This window comes from Acinonyx jubatus, chromosome C2 (assembly GCF_027475565.1).
Source record: "Acinonyx jubatus isolate Ajub_Pintada_27869175 chromosome C2, VMU_Ajub_asm_v1.0, whole genome shotgun sequence".
Classification (NCBI taxonomy): domain Eukaryota; kingdom Metazoa; phylum Chordata; class Mammalia; order Carnivora; family Felidae; genus Acinonyx; species Acinonyx jubatus.
The window spans coordinates 111143944-111160553 of record NC_069384.1 but is presented as its reverse complement, the minus strand read 5'-3'; the positions used below and the strand labels follow the sequence as shown (position 1 = coordinate 111160553).

Below are 16610 nucleotides of genomic sequence, written 5' to 3'. Positions count from 1 at the left end.
TGTGTTGTCAAAATAGGGATTAAGGGATTAGTCAGAATACATCATAATAAAATGGTAATTTTTTTTTTTTTTGAGTTCATCAGAGAATGTGTTTAGTGGAGAGTAGTTATGTCCTGTTGGCTAGTTGGCTATACCTGACCGACATTGTTGAGCTCTGTGCTTTGTTTTGTGGTTGCAGCAAGAGCACGCTGCCCCCAAGAAGAGCAAACTCCAGAAAACTAGGGAGAGAAGCGATTGTCACATTACACCACATATGATAATAAAGGCATCTCCACAGTACAAGGGATACATGAGCAGTGATTCGCTCTTCAAATTCCCAAGGGAGTAGGTGAGCACTTGAGCTGATCTTCGAAGGACAAGCAGATTTTTAGGAGCACATAGGGTAGGATGAAGGGGGAAAGAAGGGTTTCTAGAGGAGGGATTAACATCTGCAGAGGCACAGAGGTGAACAAAACCATGATCATCTCCTATACGGATAGGGTCTAGAAAAATCTTTCCTCTTTATTTATCAGATTTAAGCAGGAAAGGTTAAACGTACACAGACTGTGATTTTTAGAACCCCTAGGAAACCTCAACTGATCCACGTTGATGTGTGTCCTAAAAAGTTCCAGTTCCTACTTCAGGGATGGGTCTGAAATCTAGCCAAGCATCAGACCACTTAGGGGAACGATTTGCAAATGCAAATATCTAGCACTTTTGCCCCAGAAACTCTAATTCAGGAAGAAAGGGGAAGAGCCTACTAGGCTGACTCTTTAAATTTCCCCTGATGGCTTGACATTCTTCAGCCAGTGTTTTACAGAAGTTCAGTGACTTGATTGGAAACACTCACCAGTGAGGTTTCTGTGGGAACCGGTGGCCCTTTCTCTTTCCCTGGTGGAAAGTGCTCCAGGGCCCAGGGAAATTGTAAGTCTTGCCTGCTGACATTCACATACAGATGAAAGCAAATTAAAATTAGTATCAGAGGGGTGCCTGGGTGGCTCAGTTGGTTAAGTGGCTGACTTCGGCTCAGGTCATGATCTCGCGGTCCGTGAGTTCGAGCCCCACGTCGGGCTCTGTGCTGACAGCTCAGAGCCTGGAGCCTGTTTCAGATTCTGTGTCTCCCTCTCTCTGACCCTCCCCTGTTCATGCTCTGTCTCTCCCTGTCTCAAAAATAAATAAACGTTAAAAAAAAAATTAAAAAAAAAAATTAGTATCAGAGTGGCCTTGAGAGAAGTATGTAGGAAAACACTACAACTGATGGCACTTTGGATTGGAGACCTGTCCCACCACTTCCTTCTGGGGGCCTGAGGAAGCTGGTCTCAAAGTTTTTGGCCTTGGAACCCCTTCTCATTCAAAAATGACTGTGGACCCAAAGAGCTTTTATGTGTCTGTTAATATTTGTTGTATTAGAAATTAAAATAGAAATATTACTAACATTTGGTAATATATTCTAAAATTCTCATTACATATTAACCAGAAATAACACTTTTATGAATAATGAATGAATAATAAAAATATGAGTATTTTTCAAAATATAAAGTGAGTAGAATGACATTGTTTACATTTTTGAATTCTATTTAAATGTCTGGATAAATGGAAAACATACTGTTTGTTGCAATATCACACATTATATAGCTTCTGGAAAACTGCATTGTACACTCCTGAGACAAAGAGAGCAAAAACAAATAATGCCTTAGTATTATTATGAAAATGGATTTGACTTTGCAGGTACCCCCAATAGTCATGGGGTTCCCTGGAGAATAATTATCTCTTAAGGCCACCCAGCAGAACACCTGTTATCTTCCTGTACGTGTGCATGTGTACTCACACACCCATGCACACTGCACACAGGCTTCCTAAGTATTAGTTACTGCCTAGGCTCCTCAAAATAAAGATTCTGAGAAGATGGACTACCATGGTTCATTCTAGGAATTACTCTATTTGGAGTAGATTTTATTATTTTTTTTAAAACATTTTTTAACGTTTATTCATTTTTAAGAGAGAGCATGAGCAGGGAAGGGGCAGAGAGAGGGAGACACCGAATCTGAAACAGGCTCCAGGCTCTGAACTGTCAGCACAGATCCCGACGCGGGTCTTGATCTCACAAACTGCGAGATCCTGACCTGAGCTGAAGTCAGACGCTCAACCTACTGAGCCACCCAGGCGCCCCGATTTTATTATTTTTTTAAGTGTTTGTTTATTTTTGAGAGAGGGAGAGCATGAGCAGGGTAGGGGCAGGGAGAGAGGAGGACAGAGGATCCAAAGCGGGCTCCATGCTGATGTCAGTAAGCCCGTTGTGGGGCTCATACTCACAAACCATGAGATCGTGACCTGAGCCAAAGTCAGAGGCTCAACTGACTGAGCCACCCGGGGGGTCCTGGAACAGACTTTAAACGAACATGAAAGAAGACAGCTAAGCATCTTTTGAATGAATGAATGTTAAATAGTTATGTACTATGTACCTCAATATGTTAGTTAATCAAATGAGAAGTTAAAATTAGACACCTTTGCAGCCCACCATTTAGAATCTGTGATTATTTCCAAGTAAGTTAATATTTGGAAGCTAATATTCCCAATTAAATATAGCACTGGATTGTGGTTAAAATAATAAGTTCTGAATCCAGAAAGCTTTGTCTGAATCCCTGCCCCAATTCTGACAGGAAACATGGGTGAGTGGCTGAACACCTTGAAGCCTCAATTTCCTCATCTGTAAACGAGAATAGTAGCAGTAAAGGTTCACAGTCCCTTATATTCATTTCTAAAATTCAAACAATTTTGAAATTTTAAAGTTTATGTATTTTATGAGAATGCTTGCTTATGAGTTGGGGGAGGGGCAGAGAGAGAGGGAGGGAGAGAATCCCAAGCAGGCTCCATGCTGTCAGTGCAGAGCCCGATGTATGGCTTAAACTGACGAACCATGAGATCATGACCTAAGCCAAAATCAAGAGTGGAGCGCTTAACCAAATGAGCCACCCAGACGCCTGATATTTTACTTTGAAATGGAAACGGATATTTTATTTATGACTCATGGAACGGCAAAAACTGACCTGAACCCTTTTGGTTGTAAATGCTGACCTAACCAGACAGAATCTCTCTTCATTTATCCTGGCTGATAGGACTAGTTGTATGTTTTGCTGCAGATATTGAGTGATTTATGTAGTACTGTCCTGGGCCTTGCTTAGTCTGTCTATTACGGATGTGTCATAGTAAATCATAAATGCAAGGACTTTGGATAAGTGATTGAGGATAGGTAGTACCTCATTAGGCTTAAATGGGCTAATGTATACCTACGATGTCTAGAATATTTCTCAGTACATAGTAGCATATTAGGTTTTGTTAAATACGGTAATATTTCCAAATAAACCTAGAAACCACTGAATAGAATAGTAACCACTTTTTAGTTTACTAACATTTCCACAGGAATGAAAGGTGGAGTTTTATTTTTCCCTCTCGTTTTGGGCAATAGAAAAAAAATGGCAAGGTGCAGTTTTCCCGCTTTGTATCAAGGAAAATAGTAACACTGCCTGCCCTTCATCCTGCATCCCATGGGAGGACATAGTCCCCAGTGAATCCTGGATGGAGGGCACTGCTGTCTCACCAGATCCTTGTCTCTATCTGTGCAAGGCAAGGCCTGTGGTGCTTGAACAAATCCTCCAGCCTGGGAACTTTCATGTTGCCAATGCAAATGGTTTATAATATCATAATAGTAAATGGCCAACTGGTGAAGGGTAAGATACCAAGGACATTTGACCTCTTGGGCCACCCCTGGGCCACTCCTTCATCAAGCCTCTTCAAATAAATGCTTGGTAACCAGCTGGAGAGTGGGATCTTGAATGGATTGGCACTTGAGATGTTCTCCAGGTGTACATCAGGGTGTAGATGAAAAGTAGTATATGCCCACTGGACATGGCACTTTGATCTTCAACGCGTGAAAGGTATGTTACAGATCGGCCCTGGGAGTGAGTCTGTGTTCTTGTCTGTGACAGGCGCCACGGGCTGATTTCTCTCCTATCTTCTGTTGCAATTACAGTTTCCCAGGCAAGGCTTGCAGCAGACCCAGCAGCAGCAACAGACGGCCGCCCTGGTGCGGCAGCTCCAGAAGCAGCTTTCTAGTAAGTACCCCTGCATCCCAGAACAGATGGCTCCCCGGAGACTAAAAACAAGCAGGCAAAACACAAGTTGGTGGCTCCGCAAAATCTGCACTGTCTTCCTTCGGTACCGTTTTCATCTTCATTTTAGTCCAGGCTGGTTGTTGTTTTGTTGGGGTTCCATCTGGTTCAAATGCTTCTCCCCCTGCCCTGGAAAAGTCCCAATCTTTTTTTCGAGTTCAGAGATGTTTTCTCTTGCTTCCATCTGAACCCAGAAATGCTTCTTTGCATTTGGGAAACCTGTGCAGAACTGCAGGTACCCTTTTTTATCAAGCCGGAAGGTTCGGAGAACAACTTGGCTGATGCCCTCAAGTGTGCTGATGAAGGAGGCGCGGTGGCCCCCCAAAGTCTGACCTGGAGGAGTGCCAGCACTGAGACTGTGACTCTTCTTGCCACTGCACCGTCCCGTCCTTCCTGATAACAGGGCAGAGAAATCCCTGCCTGCTTTGCTGGTGTGAATTTTGTTTGTTTAATTGTGCTGCCTCTCTACAGCAGTTCCAACAACTCATTTCACCACACCTCACCTAGATGTCGGCAGTGTGCTCCCATGAATTGAATCACCCATGTGTTGCCATCACAGGATGGGAAATATTTTTAGAAATGGGAGCCAGACCCCTGTGATGCAAAGAATATTGGCCCAGAAGTTAAGTCTAAATTCCGGTGCCAGCTCTGTCGAGACTGGCAGTTTGTTCTGGGTCTCAGTTTGTGTCCTTTTCAAGGCAGATTAGAGACCAGCTAGTCCTAAAGGCAGCTGTGTGACTCTGGGAGGATGTTGTCAGGAGGAGTGTCAGTTTGTGACTGAGGAGCAACTTGGTTTTCGTCTTAACTTTCTGCCTGGCTGCTGTCCGTGTTGATTTCCTGGTGGAGGGAGTACCCCTCTTTAATACCTTGCTTTTTTTCCCTTTAAAAATATTTGCCTTTTTTAGCCTCATTTAATTTGTTAAATCATTTAAATCCATCTTCTTTTCTAACTACTGTGTAATAGGTGTGGTTTATTAAACAAATGTGAGGTTAAAATTTTATTGTTTTATTCGAGAGTTCCTACTTTCACTTGGCTAAAGAGAGAGTAAAGTTTTAACACAGAGACAACATGCTTATATTTTAGGGTTTTTTTTTTTTCCTTCTCTTTAGAAATAAGTACCTATGGTTTTTATGCAGTATCACCTATTTTGGGAGCATATCTACCTCTATTTCCTGTTTCCCAGAACTCATGAAATGCAGGTCTCATTTTCGTTTTAACCCATCATTTACGGAACACTTGTTTTGGCCCAGGCGTTGTGACTTCACATGTATTAATTCACTTAATTCCTTAAAAACCACCCTGTGAGTTTAGGTATTACTATCCCTATATTCTAGATGAGGGAGTTGGACTCATTGGCCCAAGTTATTCAGCTAAAAGTAAGGGGCAGAACTGGGACTTGAATTCAGATGGTCTCCTTCCAGAGCCTACCTCTTAACCACAACACACTCTGCTCCCTCATATTAGCAGTTATGCCAGCCTCCTTGGTTGAATAATGGCCACTTTGGAATAATGGCCACTTTGCTGACACATCATTCAACTCTACCCTGTACAACTCCAGATGGCCCCTTTTGTATCCTCACTCACGTGAATGGAGCCTTTGGATTTGAATAGTCCCACCAGAGTTATGGAAGCAGTAGCTGTTTCTCCCCTTCCCTTCCCTTCCCTTCCCTTCCCTTCCCTTCCCTTCCCTTCCCTCCCCTCCCCTCCCCTCCCCTCCCCCTCTTTTTCTTTTCCTTTCTTTTCTTTTCTTTTCCTTTCTTTTTCCTTTCCTTTTCTTTTCTTTCATTTAATTTGGGAGAGAAGGAGGTTGAAGGGGCAGAGAAGGGGTGGCGGGGGGGTGGTTGGAGAGGAAATCCCAAGCAGACTCAGCACCATCAGTGCAGAGCCTGATGCAGGGCTCAAACTCACAAACCAGGAGATCAAGATCTGGGCTGAAATCAAAAGTCGGATGCTTAACTGACCGAGCCACCCAGGTACCCCAGCAGTAGCTGTTTCTAAGTCTCTGTAGGAGACTTTGTCCCTACTATTCTATTTTTCTAGGTGTGTGTGTACATGCACACATGTACACATATGCATAGGCACAGACTTGAGTCGACACACACAACCACTCTCACACATGTATACACCCTTGTACACTTCTCTTTTATGTATCTTACGGCGATTTGCAGAAGATTTTCCCATTCCACACCACTTTTCTCTCACTTACTATAATGTCAGTGTGAAAGTTTTGGGAACTTTCAACATTTTACAATACTTAGAGTCCTTCCATATGTTAGTACTGAGTTGTTTCTTAGTTCAGAGACAGAGACTTTAGATGGGCCAGTTAGTGTCCCAAGGCTTTGTGCTGGCAGGCGGAGGACTCTGATGTAGAGCAGGTGTCTGTGTGGAATGAATTCAGTTGCCATATTTAGACCTTACCGTTCAGGTCTCTGGGCTAGTGTGCACTCCCTGGCCAGTCTGTTCCCCTGTTCTTGAAGCTGGTACTGAGAACGGTGACAGGAGGGTAGCATCTGTCGGTGGTATAATTTTGCATCCGCAATTTTATTTGAATTTATTTTTCTCATTAGGTAACCAGCCACAGCAAGGAGTGACTCCCTATGGGCATCCATCACACTTCTGAATCTGGAAGAGGACAAGACCTAAAGTTTTATGTTTGCACTGAAAAATAGAAAATCAAATTTAATGCATCAGTCATCTTTAGAAATGTCCCTATGTTCTTTTCTTTCTTTGAAGTTTTTCTATATTTTGTGCTACATTTCATATAGAGGCATTTAAACAAAGAGAAAAGGAGGAGGTGTGGTTTGGGGTTTTTTTTTTTTTGTTACTTTCAACTTTAAAGTAGTTATAAAAATGTGGATCCTGCAGGCCTATTCAAGGAAGAGCTTGGTAGCAGATCTTTTGAAATTGGTGCTTTTTTTTTTTTTTAATCTCCTAGAATGAATTATGGTGGATTTAAAATATTCATGTATTCATTAATGATGAAGGGTTTTTTTGTAGTTTGTTTTGTTTTGTTTTTTTCCCAAACTGCTGGACCAAACTACTGATTTGAAAGGCATGTCCAATCTTGACAGGAGAGTAATCCATTTATTCTACTTTCACCTGTGATGGTGAAATGGACATCTATTTGCATTGCTCTAATTTGAAATGTTTGTAATTTCATAAGCACTTTATAAACTTCGTTCTTATTTATGTAGGATTTTTCTTTGCTTTTGTTGTGGTCAAAAGGTGCTGAAACAGATTGTTGCTTAGGACTTAAATTTCTTAGATCAAGAACTTAAACCCAGGCTTCTGTGAGAGCCACCCTAAGATCTGTGGAAGCCTATTAGAAGTAGCTGTACTCGAGTTTGTTTTCAGTTACAAGATCATTGACCAGAGTCTTTGTGAAGGTACAACATGTAAAATTCTAAAGGCCCGAACAAGCCACAGTGGAATTGTTCCCATTATTTATTGCCAGATTTGGCAAAAAGGACACTTGGTTCTCCTGAACCTTATGCCAACTTGAAAACAAACAGTCTTGCCGCTGGCCTGAGATTCCACAGCGCTCAAACTTGATGTGGTTTCCAGAGAATCTGGCCCCCAAGTCCAGAAGGCTCTGGTTTTCATAAAGGTGTATTTGCTGTTTATTTTGTATGGTAAGTATTTGCTATTTTGAATTTAACTATTAATGTTGGTGTCAGTCTTGGTTGTGTATTGCATATACTGTATTTATAAATTGGTGCAAAAAGCACAAGTAAATTATACATCAAATTTATTATAAAGAAATAGTAACTATTTTAACTTTGTTCAAGTATGTGGTAATTTGCTCCTATTAGAGTAAAAAATACAGTAAATTATTATCAGTTTGTGTAACTTAAGAGTATTCCATATAATATTTTTTTAGATTTAGATGCATAAAATTTTGAATGTGAAAATTGCAGGGCATTTTAAAACATGTGGGGGATATTTTCCCATGTTTTGTGTTAATTCATTTTCTTTTGCCATATGATTTTACATGTAATGTAGTTGAGCATACTGTGAATAGACTTGTCTATAATGAGCAAACCACGTAGAACTACTTTTTTAAAACGTAGCTAGAACAACTTTAGAGCGTTTCTTTTGCAGATCATTATATAAATAATTTATATCTTCCTAGGTGAGTTACTCATTGCAAAGTTTGACTCATGCAAACGACCTCAAATACATGTCCGCTTACTTTGCTGTGGCAGCACCCATGTGAACTGCTTTGTACACTGTGAAATAATTCACTCCAGCCTGCTCATTTCATGTTTACTCTGGGCTGGAAAAGACTTTGCCAAAACATTAAAGACCATTCTTTTCACTAAATTAACATATTCTATCTGCTTTCGGAAGACAGATCTTTACATTTCAACTGGTTTTGTATATCAGGTTTTGGGGGTTTTGTGCTTTTTTTTTTTTTCCTCTTGAGAATCATACTTAGATTTCATGAAGTTATTTTTCTTCAAAGTAATATATCCATATAATAATTGCCTTGGCAAAACAACCGAAATGTGAATGTTGTGCCTAGTGAGTGAGTCATGTTCCGTCCTGATTTTCTTTTCAAGAATTATTGGTATTTAAAATGCCAATTTTCAGTTTGAACCATATATTTTTATAGTTCAGTATCGCAAACAGCAGTAATATTGTTTCAAGAATGAGTGTTATAATTGCATAGCATTTGTATGCACTTTATGGTTTGCATAAGTTAGTGAAATTAATTTATTAATAATCATTTTGCACATGAAAGCTGTGGGGTATACCTTTTTTCTTGTTGCGTCCTTTTCTTTTCAGGTGACAAAGCTAAGTTATGGTGTAATTCAGATTCTATAGAAGGTTGAGGAAAAACCTGGTTTACCCCTGTGCATTATAAAGAGAGCAACTGGAATTTTTAATCTAGTCTTAGCATATTTCCTTCCACTTAATCCTATATCCTAAGAGGTTTCTTTTTTTTTTTTTTTTTTTTTAGCAAATGCATTAATTTGCATTAAAATCACAAGGGAAAGCCGTATCCTTTGCCAGAACCTGGTGGTTTTGCTTTGTAAGATAGGAAATTATCTTAGGATAAGATGGAGGACCCTCCCCCCGCCCGCCCCCCCAGGCCTTGTAAAAATAAGACTTTGAAATTGGCCATAAGAATCCCTTAAATATACCTGTTTACACCATACTCTCATTCCTAATAGTTTACATTTGTCGTTTTATTTACTCCTCTTAGCCCCGAAGTAGAGGAGGTCACAGGGAGAATGAGTATGTTTGACCTCCTGTGGTCACAGGGTACCAACATCAGAGCTAGTAGCAATCAGGCCCCCTCTTATGTGGGGCCAGGTGAAAGTTGGTGTGATGAAAACACAATCAGCAGGGGCTAACATAGTTCTTGGTTTTGTGTGCTGAGGTATCTGAGCAAGACCTATGGCATATCCTTTTTTTCCCACTTAAAATAAATTACGCTGGAAAATCCCAGCCTCTAGAATTAAAAAAAGATGAATCATAATGTTCCCCCAAATCAATTCACATTGAATTACAAAAAAGCAACATTTAATGTAGGTTTGATCAAATTTTAAGTACAATGAAACTTCATTATATGTATTTATGTCTTAGATCGAGATTTTTCCATTTTCCTTTTCCCTAAAGGATTATCACTTAATGAAATAACTTGCTCCTTAAAGCAATGGTTCCTCCTCAGAATATTTTCCTTATAAAGCGTTCCAAACCAAGGATGCCTGAGTTAGATTTTGAAGTGATAAAGAAGTTTTGTTGTATTTTTGAAGGCTTTTTAATTAGTTTATCTCAGTAAAGAGGTAGTCAACCCCCCTTTTCACATTTTATGAAGTGTAGGTGTTAAGTTGCTTTTTACTTGTGGAAAAGTTAGGCTGCCTTTATTTTAAATGCAGTTATTAAAACATTTTTGTGTTCCCCATCAATGAAAAATTTCAGTGTACACAATAATCATAATAAAAACAGTTAGTGCTTATTTTCTCTAGGTTTTACTAAAATATTTCTAAACCAGCCACAAAATATCCACACATCAAAATGATAAATTTACATCAAGACTGCAAATTTAATCTTTTCCATTGTCTCTTCTTAGTGCCATGCTTGTAACATTGATAGAAGGTGGACACTAGGCAGCTGGTAGTAAGAGAAAAAGCCCATTCTTGAATGAAGAATTCAGATACATTAGCCATTTGTTATTTTATGGTGGACAGTTTTACCTTAATGTTCATTGTTATTTGTTGGCAAAATAAAAGTGCCTTAAGTTAAAAGTTTGTTTGGAGATCAATTAACAAAATCACTATCCGTCATACTGCATTTATTTACAAGTCTTTTTGTTTTTTTGCATGTCCATTATGAATTTAATATTGTAAATGTACTCAAATTCATTTACATGCCTATGGCTGCCTTTGATTAAACTTCTTCCAAAAAATAAACTCTGTCCAGGTGTTGACTCTGTTCAATTTTATTTCATTTCAGATTACCTGAATATAAGTTGTTGCATAATCACTACCCAGTGGATTCCTTGCTGTGCATTTGTATATCCCAGAATCTGAGGTTTGGGGATTCTGAATGATGAGGGTACCTCGGGGGTGAAAAGGCTCAATTCCATGAGTCCTCCCTTTATTTGCCATTGAGAGCAAGGAGTGGTCAGGCATCTCCCATGTGATTTCTGGCTTGGGGACTCCCAGGGCCACACAGAGGAGCTGAAGGGCAGCTCCTGTCCTTGTGAGAATGCTCCTGGGTGGGCGATTTGTAATTCGGGGTGCGTAGGCTACAACCATTACTGGAACAGTAATCAGGGCATGGCCAACACTATTTTGAGCCTTACAAATATAGTTTCCTCTGTCGTAAGCTGTTGCGTCTTTGATGACTAAGGTGCCATTTTCATGCAATATGAATTTTCCATTAATTTGAGGCCCATCTATTATATAACCGCTTGGTGTAGTCCACTTGATATTTGGCTTAGGGCTTCCATCAGACACACATTGCAGGGATAGAGAGTCTCCACTGAAACAGTAAACTGTTCCCAGTGCATAAGTAAGAATGACTGGCTTCTGGCCAATTTCTAATACAATTAATTTTTCAATATAGCCAACTTGATTTCTTGCTGCACACCGATATTTTCCTGCATCATCTCGAGTTGTTTTAGAAATGATAAAAGAGCCATTGCTTGCTATCAGATACTGAGAAATTCGAGGTTCATTGGGAAATCTTGTGCCATTTGGTAAAATCCAGATTATTTCAGGTGGTGGGTTACCATCCACAGAGCAATTCAATGCTGTGGACTTGCCAAGCTGGGCAACTATTTTTTCATTATATGGATTTCTGAATGTTGGTCTTCTTAGCATTTCTAATACTTCTAACTGTACCACCAGCATGCTCTCTCCTCCTTCATTCCGAGCCACACAGATAAAATCTGCTGAATCTGAAAGCCTCACATTCCTAATTTCCAAGGTTCCATTTTTATGGACTGTGATTCTGCTTCCATAGTATGGGGCTGTGAGGAAAATATTGTCCGGCATGATCCACATGATCTGAGGCAATGGTGTTCCTTCAGCTCTGCAGTCAAAGTGTTTTTTGGAATGCCTCACAGCTGTGGCTTTAATAACTGTTTTGTTTGTATACAGACCATTGATTAATGGAGGTTTGGAGACGACATCCAGTTTGTACATTTTGGTGTCATCCCCACTGGGATTTCGGGCCACACACACATACTCTCCAGAATCGAGTAGCTTCACTTTGTTGATGGACAGAGACGCGTTGGCATGAAATGTGTATCGGTCCTTAGAGAATGAAATCATATCATGGGAAGGCAGCAACCAAAATACTTTTGGTTTGGGTTCACCAACGACCTCACAGTCAAGGACCACCGTGTCTCCAGCCTTGATTCGCATGTTAGTCTTGTAACCCTGCCTGATCCGTGGGGCAGCTGTTATGACCGTTAGGTGGACCTTCATTTCATCCTTCCCTAGAGTGTTCTGGGCATAGCAAGTATAATCTCCTTCCTCTGCTATCCCAACTTTGTTGAAGTATAAGGTTCCATTGTCAAAAAGGGTATACCTCCTGGTCCTGAGGCCACTGTCATCGGCTTGCATTGCATTGTTTATCATCGTTCCATCAGGCAAACTCCAAGATATCTCAGGCACTGGTGAGCCAGAAGCCTCACAATCAACTTGGAAATCTTTCCCATGAAATACCTGCTTTTTAAAATGTTGCTTGTGATAAATTTTAGCGGGTTTCAGTCGTAGGCTCACATGCATCAGTATCAGATCATCTCCCATTTTGTTTCTGGCCACACACAAGTAGTCACCGCCATCTTTTTCTGTTATTGAGCCAATAAACAAGGATCCATTTGGATAGACGTGGATGCGGCTGCCCATTCTAAGGAAAGAAGACACATTTTGAGTGTGCAGCTATCAGCAAGGGGTGAAAGAGTTGTCCTTATTTACATAGGATTAGCTTTATGGACATTTTCTTAAACTGTTGCAGTGAAATTAAAATCAGTTCTAGCTTATTGACTGTCTTCTAAGCCATTTCCTGAAAGATAAAATTATCTCATCGAGCAGATTCAATACGGTGCAAAGAATATTTCTCAGATGGACTTCAAATGTCTTTTACAATCGTGATTTTAGAAATACAATGCTGAGAATGCTAGAAATGTTGGATGCCTTAGACACATGACCTTCGTCATATTGAATGATTTTAACATATCAAATGATTATCTTGTGACTGTCAGTAAAGAACTTTCATGCATACTTGCTCAGGAAAGATGCCAGACTATATTTTTTAAAAAGACTAGTAACAAAACGGAATTATGTGGTTATAAAATAAATTATGCTTTGTTATGAAGAAGGAAAATGTCATGTCAATGTGAGACTCATTAGAAGCCTGCTGTTGGATCTGTGCTTTGCGGCAGCTGAAAAGTGGTCTCTGCGTTTTGTCCAACTGTGCCACACTATTTTTCTCCCTGAAGTTATCACAGCCTGCCATTACCACAGTGAACCACCAGGTGGCACATGTTTCCTGATAAAACCAAATCTAGCTTTTCAGAAAGGCCCGTGGAAAATGAATTGGCACTAAAAATGGGATCGAGATCATCCATCAGAGAACATCTATACATGTTTTTCTTCCACTTTTTTTTGGCAACGTGCCAAGCAGGCAAATGAAACAAGAAGAAAGCTTGGACAATCTTTCACAGCATAGCCGCTACGCAAGTCAAACAGCCCAAGTCACTTTTCATTCTCCAGCAAACAAGTATGGATAGTGTTGTGGTACGTTACAAAAGGTATTATTTTTAAATCTTTAAGTAGTTCCCCACTATACAGCTGAAAATACTGATATTTAGAGAGCCTTAGTAACTTGCCTCGGGTTACAGGGCTAGTTCTCAAATTCCTATCTTTTTCACCACCTGATATTCTTATCTAATACTTTATAAAAGCACTGATTCTTAAACTTGGGTGAATATGAAAATCATTTATGGAGTATAAAATGGGTCCCACCTCCCTGAATTTGACTAAATTGGTGTGGAGTGTGACCTAGGCATCAGGATTCTTAGTTTTCCAATGATTCTCATGCAGCCAAGTCTGAGAACAGTGCTCTAAATCTTGGCTCTCAAAAACAGTTCTCTCATCACCTGCATTTCCTGGCTTCACTTTTCAGAGATTCTGATTCACTAGATTTGGCCAGGGGTCTGGGAACCCAGTGAGTAACAAACATCCCAGGTGACTGTAGCTCCTAAGTAACAGTTTGAGAACCAGTCTCAAATTTTAGCAGGCACTAAAATCACCTGGAAGGCTTTTAAGAACACAGATTGCTTGTTAAAACACAGACTCAGTTTCTGATTTGCCACGTTCTTAGGCAATGCTAATGATACTGGCAGGGGGACTGCGTCCTTTGAGAACCATTGATTTTTAGAGTGACCTTGTCCTGCCCCCAAATCTGGATGCAGCTGCAAGTTGTAATATAGAAGAAGAGACGATAGCGGTTTCTTTTGGTAAACTAGTATTTTTAAGAGACAAAATTGACTTTTGAAAGTAGAAGTGGTCCCCGTGTAAAAGAAATAGAATTCTTTATGAAGATTAATAATGTACAAGCAAGTGTCTGTATTGTTTCTAAAGCAATGCTTCTCAGTCTTTATTGAGCATGTGATGCATCTGGGTATCTTTTTAAAGTGCAGATTCTGATTCAGCAGGTCTGGGGTGAGACCAGATGCTCTGCCTTGCAACAAGCTCTTAGGTCATGAGGAGGGAGGTTCTGAAGAAGAGGAAACCATTCTATGCTGAAACAAGTCATATATGTTGAAAGTACTGGAGACAGACTGGTAGTGCTCTGAATCAAAACTGTTTTTGAAAACCCAGAAGAGGCTTTTTGGTTCAGGTGAAAAGTAGGCTTTAAGAAAGGGAAAGGGTTTTGCTTTTTTTGGTCATGATGAAGGAGTCGCAGATAAGCACAGCTATGATGAAAGTTTTCTCATTTTTTGACTCTAAAGTTGAACCTTCTAAAGCTAAGAAGTGGAAACAGCAAGGACTTTTTTTTTCTTTTTGCAATAAATTGCCCCTTTTGTTTCAGTTGACATATCTAAAGCATCTAAGAGTATCGTTACCTTTTTGAGATTAGTTGCAAAATAATAATTGAGGTGTTTAGTTAGCAAACAAGTTGAATTTCATTATAAAAGAAAAAAATGCCAGTACCTCTCATGGGCCCATGGTAGCATCTGTGATCTTTATACACTCAGTTGCCTCTTCCACAATATGAACAATCTGTGTTCCATAAATACTCCCCCAAAACCAAATATAAATAACGTACTTAATTTCCTTGCTGTTTACCTCTGAAGGAGGTAGATACCTGGTCAAGATTTATTTTGAGGTACTAATAATGTGTTTTTAGAACACTCTCCAGACTTCCTTTCAGTTAATTTTTTAAGACTTTACTTAAATCTTTTAGTGCCCCTGGATAAGATTTCCATTTTTCCAAAATTGACTTAACATCCAATAAGTGTTTTAGATCTTTTCCTTAATAACCTAAATTTTGAACTTTAGCTGTTATTCCCATCAGGAATTTAATACCTTCTTGCATTGTGCTTTCTGCACAAGTGGTGGAAACTGTATTCAAGATTACACAGAAAGTTGATTGCATTACAAAATTCCCTCCTCCCTCTTTTTGGATAGAGAAATTACAAATACTTTTACATAGTTACCATCTTAAAGCTGTCCCAAGTATGAAAGCAAATGAGATTGTTAATCTGCTTTTAACTATGTGAATTCAGTAAGAATTGAATAGCTAGCTGGCCCTTAGACTTAAATATGTAAGAAGGTTGATTTTTATATATTATTTTATATTAACCTCAAAAGGATTAGTTCTCTTCTGAAAGAGTTACTTGTATGTCCAGTCTATGAGCTCTCTCAATCTGCTGCTGGCTTCACCGTATTGCTTTTTCCATTTCAGAAACTGTACAGAAGATCATCTCAACACAAAGGTATGGTTTACCTGTGCCACTGGTCGACAACAGCTTTGGATGGTAGCCTCCAGATTATTCTGGGTTTGGGCTCCCCAATGGCTGAGCAGTTCAGTAGTAATTTGTCCCCAAAATTCACCTCAGTCCACTTCTGGGATGCAAATTCTATCCTGGGCATGGTTTCTCGCTCTTCCACTGTAAGAATTACCACTCTTCTCTCAGAGCCAGTGGTGCTGGTAGCGATGCATTCATAAGTGCCCCTGTCTGAAGAGGCTACATTTCTTATATACAGAGTCCCATTTGAAAATAATAACAACTTGGAACTTATAAACTGCAGTGGTTTCACTTCAGTGCCATCAGAGAGGACCCAGTGAACACTGGGCTGAGGAGTCCCTTTGACAGTACAGGGCAATTTCAAATTTTCACCCCAAGTCCCTACAATGATTTGCCTCTTTTGCTCCAGAATAACAGGTGGGGCTGCAATGACTTGTATTTTGACCAGCAGTGAATCCTGGCCAGCTGAATTGCTGGCCATGCACTTGTAAAAGCCCCGGTCATAAATGCTGAGATTGTGGATGACCAACGTTCCATCAGATGTCACCAGGGCCTGCCTGTTCCCCTTAGATGATTCTGAGACCACTGTTTGGTTTGCGAGAATCCAGGAGATTGTAGGACTTGGTCTACCTTCAGCTCTGCACTTCAGTTCCACGCTGTTTCCGGAATGAACTGTGATCTCTTTGGTACGTCTATCCAGGATCCTGGGGGGATAGGAAACCACGGACAAGGTGACATGAAGGCGATCAGTACCAAGCGGATTGGATGCTGAGCACAGGTACTGTCCGCGGTCCTGAATGTCCACACTCTGTATGGACAGGGTGCCATTAGGTAGCACCTGGAATCTGCTATTCTGTTTCCCTTTAGCCATATCAAATCCTGATAAGAAAAAAGAAATTTATAGTCATAGGTCGTCAAAGTTTAAATAGAAATCAAATTCCTCAAGGGGAAGTCTCAAGAGGAAAGC

The 16610-nt window shown here is 40.1% G+C and overlaps 2 protein-coding genes across 9 annotated transcripts in view; one reads left to right on the top strand and one right to left on the bottom strand.

Annotated features, from left to right (window-relative positions):
- Positions 1-9107, top strand: part of MED12L (mediator complex subunit 12L) — a 334106-nt gene extending 324999 nt beyond the window's left edge. For all 7 annotated transcript variants that reach the window (XM_053221297.1, XM_053221298.1, XM_053221299.1 and 4 more), the window contains 2 exons: positions 4010-4091; positions 6717-9107. In XM_053221297.1, the coding sequence (XP_053077272.1) occupies positions 4010-4091; positions 6717-6769 (135 nt within the window). In that variant the 3' untranslated portion in view covers positions 6770-9107. The remainder of the gene's footprint in view (positions 1-4009; positions 4092-6716) is intronic.
- Positions 9108-10463: 1356 nt separating this feature from the next.
- The window catches only part of IGSF10 (immunoglobulin superfamily member 10), a 74740-nt gene continuing 68593 nt past the window's right edge, over positions 10464-16610 (bottom strand). For both annotated transcript variants that reach the window (XM_027061590.2, XM_027061591.2), the window contains 2 exons: positions 15622-16522; positions 10464-12516 (listed from right to left, as the gene is read on the bottom strand). In XM_027061590.2, coding sequence (XP_026917391.1) covers positions 10608-12516; positions 15622-16522 — 2810 coding nt within the window. In that variant the 3' untranslated portion in view covers positions 10464-10607. The remainder of the gene's footprint in view (positions 12517-15621; positions 16523-16610) is intronic.